The 5,911-nt window shown below is 38.8% G+C and overlaps 1 protein-coding gene across 1 annotated transcript; it reads left to right on the forward strand.

Annotated features, from left to right (window-relative positions):
- The first annotated feature begins 466 nt into the window (after window positions 1-466).
- LOC124623601 lies at window positions 467-2,780 on the forward strand. The gene is made up of 2 exons (XM_047149048.1): window positions 467-2,488; window positions 2,721-2,780. The coding sequence occupies exon 1, from the start codon at window positions 720-722 to the stop codon at window positions 2,472-2,474; it is 1,755 nt and encodes a 584-aa protein (XP_047005004.1). The 5' UTR covers window positions 467-719; the 3' UTR covers window positions 2,475-2,488; window positions 2,721-2,780.
- The last annotated feature ends 3,131 nt before the right edge of the window (window positions 2,781-5,911 follow it).

Below are 5,911 nucleotides of genomic sequence, written 5' to 3' on the forward strand. Positions count from 1 at the left end.
TACTATGGTACCCACAGTTTCAAACACTGAAAATGATTATCACCTTCTCAGTAAACAACTAAAACTGATTATCAGCTTTTCACAGTGAAAGCCAGTCGAGTTGCTGCACTACATCGGGAAAAAAGAAGGTCCGACACGATATTAGCTAGTGTCCCATGACTTGTCACCTCAGTGTATCAGCAAAAGTACAATCAGTTGATTGCTGGAAAAGATGAAGGTGTGGCCTGCCTGAACTGCGGAGTTGTCTTCGGTATTCTTATAGTTTATTGCTCACATGACATTAACTGTGTTAAACTGCTTAGTTAAACAACAGGCGCGTAAACCCTTTAAGGGGGGACGTACATGAAAATGACCAAATTTGTGAAAAAAATTTTATTGGCTCTTCATTTACTACATGGTATTGAAATTTCAATTACCAAATATTACGTTCCAATTCCGCTTCTAAGGGGGAAAAAAATAATAATTTGTAATAGCTTGCACAGGGCGACGCCCCCCCATCTTGGTCTTCATCCTCTCGTATATCTATTTATACTGCGTTTTTTTCCAGTTTTGTGCAGTCACAATGCAGGGAACGTTTGTGTACTACATCAAGAAGGCTGTGGAATAATATCTCTGCCGCTGGTTTTATATTCTTTGATTTATAGCGTTTGTTTACGAGTGTTTGTTTGGAATACATTTTTACGAAAGTTGTAAGTAGACTTGTTATTATATTTTGCAGCATGCCGCGTTCTAGTAAGGTGTTTAAAAAGGTTAGAAAGTGTCAAGCTTCTCGATGTAGTAAAGACAACTTGAAAACCAGCCCCATAATAACAAATGGAAACGATACTTCAACCAAGAAAGCGAGTGCTTCGAGAAGGAAAATTGACAGCTGTCAATCACTTGATGATTGTGGCTCAGACACTCAAGCTACTAGTGGTTTTAGGCTTATTGATTTGAAAATACTATCTGATATTATATCATCTGCTTGTGTATGTGCTGACTGTGGTGCAAAAAGTTTGAGATTATATGACGAAGAAAACAGAATTGGAATAGTGTGTATGTTGCATCTTACTTGTGAAAGCTGTCATTCAGACACTGCTTTTAGAACTTCGGCATCAAGTAACCGGATATATGAAGCAAATATGCGTTTAATATATGGCATGAGATGTTTGGGCATAGGCAGGGAAGGTACCAGACTGTTTTGTGGGATCATGAACATGCCACAACCAAGTGCTAGGTACACCACTGGAAATAAAACACTGCTAAGTGCTCTTCAAGAGGAAGTGGAAGAAAACTTGAAGTCCTCTGCAAAGGAAGCTGTGAAGATGAATAGTGAACTAAAGACAGAAGCAGATAACACGCCAGACACCGATTTGTGTGTGTCATGTGATGGAACGTGGATGAAGCGTGGACATACATCACTGTATGGAGTATCATCTGTCATTAGTGTTGATACTGGAAAAATTCTTGACGTTCAGGTAATGAGCAAATATTGCTATAGCTGTGTACTCGGAAAGAGAGCTGGTGAAGTGGAAGAAAATAAGTGGCAGGTTGAACACAAGAAAGTGTGCTGTAGAAATTATTCTGGTTCTAGTGGTGGAATGGAACCTGCAGCTATGAAACTTATGTTCCATCGAAGTGTGGAAAAGTACGGTGTTAGATACACAAAATACCTTGGTGATGGTGACTCCAGCTCCTTCAAAACTGTTTTGGAAAGTGAACCTTATGGTCCCCATTGTGCTATAGAAAAGTTGGAATGTGTTGGACATGTGCAAAAACGAATGGGAGGCAGACTTTTAAAATTGAAACGTGAATTGAAGGGCAGGAAACTTGAGGATGGAAAACTTTTAGGTGGTCCCAACAGACTCACAGACAAAGAAATTCATTCTTTACAAGTGTACTATGGCAAGGCAATAAGGGACAACAGTGGAAATTTGAATAACATGCAGAAGGCTGTGTGGTCTATTTATTTTCATAAACTATCCACAGATGACAAACCTGTACATAATTTGTGTGACATATCGTGGTGCAAATTCAAGCAGGCTGAGCGTGATGGCATGAACTATTCACACAAGCACAGTTTACCTGTGGCTGTTTTAAGTGCTATAAAACCAACATTTAGGTGTTTAGCAGAGCCAGACCTCCTACGAAAGTGTGTGCATGGAAAGACACAAAACCCTAATGAAAGTTACAACTCACTGATTTGGAAACGTTGCCCAAAAACAACATTTGTTTCAACAATTATTGTTGAAATTGCTGCATATGATGCTTGTTTAGTTTTTAACAATGGTAATCTTGGAAGAATAAAAACTCTACAGAGGCTAGGATTTCATCCAGGAGCTTTCACCTATTCAATATTGAAGGACATCGATGACAAAAGAGTTGCTGCGGCTGATATTACAGCCAATAAAATTGAACAGCAGGTTAACCAAAGAAGACAAGCAAAGAAGAGACTGCTTGCAGATGAAGAGGAGTATGCATATGGCTTGCACTAGTTCACACAGAGACGGTAAGACCTAATACAAACACTATCAAATCATTGATTCAGTTTTCCCGTAACTTACATTTTTATAACTTTATGTACCTTTTTCTCAAAAACCACAAAAGGTAGAGAAGTGAAATTTGGTATATGACTAGTCAGTACTATAGTGAAAAATTCTGTGGAAGGAATTTTCATTTAATAAAATAGTAAGGTATTTATGGTAGAAAATATTCCTTAAATTTGATATATTATTTTTCAGGGAAATTGGGAGACCCGTAAAAACTGAACAAAAGAAGATATAAAAATTCTGCTCCACAGAGTTTTGTAATTATTTGGTATGAAAGTGTGTACAAAAATTCATTAACATTGCTCTCACAGTTTTCTCAAAAAAGGAACATTTGTAATTACATTGTTGAAAAAAAATTAATTGTTAATAATTAAAGATGTAAAAGGTCAATAAAAATGAAAATTTAGGTTCATATGCGCATAACATTTCTTAATAACTGTACCAAATTTGGATTGATTATCTTAAAAAATTAGAGTTTTATAAAATACTTTTAAAATTACTGCAGTTTCGTGTACGTCCCCCCTTAACAGTGCTAGTAGCGGCTGCAGGATATTTGCTCACCCGTGCAACAGTATAGAACCAGCAGAGTTGTGTGTGCTGTTCACAACAGTGCGTCTGAGACTGATGGCACGGCACGAATGAGATGAAACTCTGTATTTTTCGAAGACGATTCTTGCATGAAATATTTCGTTGTCAGCGTCAGCAGCCACATCATCCACTGTTGGTATTAGGCCTCTTCCAGATCTCCTCATACATTACGATCTTCAGTTTATGGCATTTAAGTTTGTCCTAGATTACTGATGTCTTCAGTTCATCTTCTTCTTCCCAGGTCGTCCTGTACTAGTCTTACACAGAATCTGCTTCGTCTCTACCATTTCGTCTCGCTGTGTGTTTGTTCCGTTTGCTTTGGAGCTTCGTAATAACCACTACCACGTTCTCAACTACAGCCATTCCACGTCTCCACGTTACACGTACATAATGCATTCTGCAAACAAATGCAGTAATATCCCGCTCATGGTGTACGCCAAATTGCTGTTGAACAGATGTATTGGTATGAATTCCTTTGTACCACCGACAACGAATAGCACCAAATTTTAGACTACTTTTAAGTAATATGATTCGTGGCAATTTAAAACTCAGGCCTTTTGGATGCAAATGTTTACGGGATTCGGAGGTGACCCTCACTTGGAGAGAACCTAAGACTGTTTAATAGCCTTTGTTTTAGTGCAATGACGACACTAAGCCGTTTTAGGGAGTTTTTCACACACTTCCAGCCAAATTTCGGGCTGTTTTTCCATCCTCTCCTCAGAATCACAACCACGCAAATAGTTAAAACACGAACAAAAAGAGAATAAAGTGTATTAGATTCTAATAGAGATGGTGCAGAAATCTTTAAGCTCGTTATGTTAACAGAGAGTCGTAGAGGGAAGAAAGGATAAGCGGTCATAGAATTAAAATTAAAATAGTTACAAAATTGTAGATGAGCTTTTAACCGCCGTTAGTAGATATTGCTACTTGCTGGGACGAGCGTTGAAGAATATGAATAACTTTCACATATTACGATTGCAATTCTTCTTGAAGGAAGAGCGACAACGCCGTGCGGAATTACTAATTGCTGAAAAGTGTTCGCTAAACTGAGGAATATCTTGGGCGAAAATATAGTTCTCCGTAGATGGACGGAAGACACGCAGATTTCCAATTCATGATCACACTGACAACAGGAAATAAATGACCTTGACTTTATTTTGTTTCGCGTGTTGTTGTAATACATTTAGCCAACTCGTGGCATCATTCTATTTTATAGAAAATTTTACAGAACATTTATTCTTCATCAACGTATTTGATTGTCTTATTGAGGTGCACAAGGGTTTAAAACTTACGTTTGAAAGTGTTTTGGAAAATGTAAAAATAATTAAAATGTGTTAATAATAGTGTTGACACCATATCATAATTGTGAAAAACAATTGTTCTGTGGCTGCCAGCGTACAATATTTGCAAGCAAGAGGTCTGCAATATAACTGTAGATCACCAAGCCAGTCACTCTTGTTGAGGGCGTACGCTTCAAATGGTCCCGACTCACGCAGAAATTAAGTAGCCTCTGCGCTAAAAACTGCCCCATCGCCGGATCAGTAATGAAAAGTCAATATATTCACATGAATTCCGACTGAATAGCCAGAAAGAGTGGATGTCTCATAATAATAGACAGCGTAAAAGCTGTTAATGAAGGGGTGAAAGCTGAGTGTATTAGAACAAAAAGTCTGGTCAAAGAACTCGTGCAGAAGCTAAGTGCGCCAGCAGCTTGTTGACAAAGGGGAAACAGCCGATATTATTGCCATTATCGACTCAGATTTTACGTGGAAAATGTTATGGAAATATTGCATCTCTCGCTTTCCAGCATGCTTGTCCTAACTTGTCGAGTTCCTTTTGTCGCTGCTGGCCCAGCTATGCCTCAAACTACAGAAGCGAAACACGCACTGCGACTGCAATTTGAAAGACATCACTCTGATAATTAAGAAAGAACATTACATCGTCAATTTATGAGAAACACTCTACAAGCGAGAGATGTTAAAGTTCAGTAATATTTTCTTCACTAAATCTCTAACACCGGCTGTCGAGTATCTCTAATTGAGGGAAGATAAACTAATTTTCTCTAGATTAAAATTTTTCTTGTGTTCCTGAAAAGCAATCCACTTCATTCAATAAACTAAACAAGAATCGTTACACTAGACACAGATTCCTCCACTATGTATGTGGCCACCCAGAATTCGTCACACCCTACATTTACATCTATACTCCGAAAACCATTTACTGTGTGTGTCGGAAGGTTCTTTGTGTACCAACGTCAGTTTCCTACTCCAGTCGCAAAAAAAAAAAAAAGGTTCAAATGACTCTGAGCACTATAGGACTTAACATCTGAGGTCATCAGTCCCCTAGACCCCTAGACTTAGAACTACTTATACCTAACTAACCTAAGGGCATCACACACATCCATGCCCGAGGCAGGATTCGAACCTGCGACCGTAGTGGTGGCGTGGTTCCAGACTAAAGCGCTTAGAACCGCTCGGCCACACCGGCAGGCATGGGGGCTCAAATCTCTCTGATTTTATCTTCACGGTCTATCCCCGAGATATGCGTGGGAGAAACCAAAATACTCGTATTTGTTGACACTTCTAGGAACGTACGCTCTCGGAACTTTTAACAGTAAACCACACCTTAATGCAGAAAACCTCTCTTGTAGCGTCTGTTGCTGGAGTTAGTTGATTATCTTAATAAATGAAATTGTAACGAAACGCTCTTTTCTTCTTTGGATCCTCTGTGTTTCCTCTACGAATCCTATCTGGAATGGATCCCCCAATGACAAGCACTATTCAGATATCATTGGA

The sequence above is a fragment of the Schistocerca americana genome, chromosome 1, assembly GCF_021461395.2.
Source record: "Schistocerca americana isolate TAMUIC-IGC-003095 chromosome 1, iqSchAmer2.1, whole genome shotgun sequence".
Lineage (NCBI taxonomy): Eukaryota > Metazoa > Arthropoda > Insecta > Orthoptera > Acrididae > Schistocerca > Schistocerca americana.

Bases quoted from the DNA above. Each gene is read 5' to 3' on its own strand.
- LOC124623601 (XM_047149048.1), top strand. From the start codon at position 720: ATGCCGCGTTCTAGTAAGGTGTTTAAAAAGGTTAGAAAGTGTCAAGCT.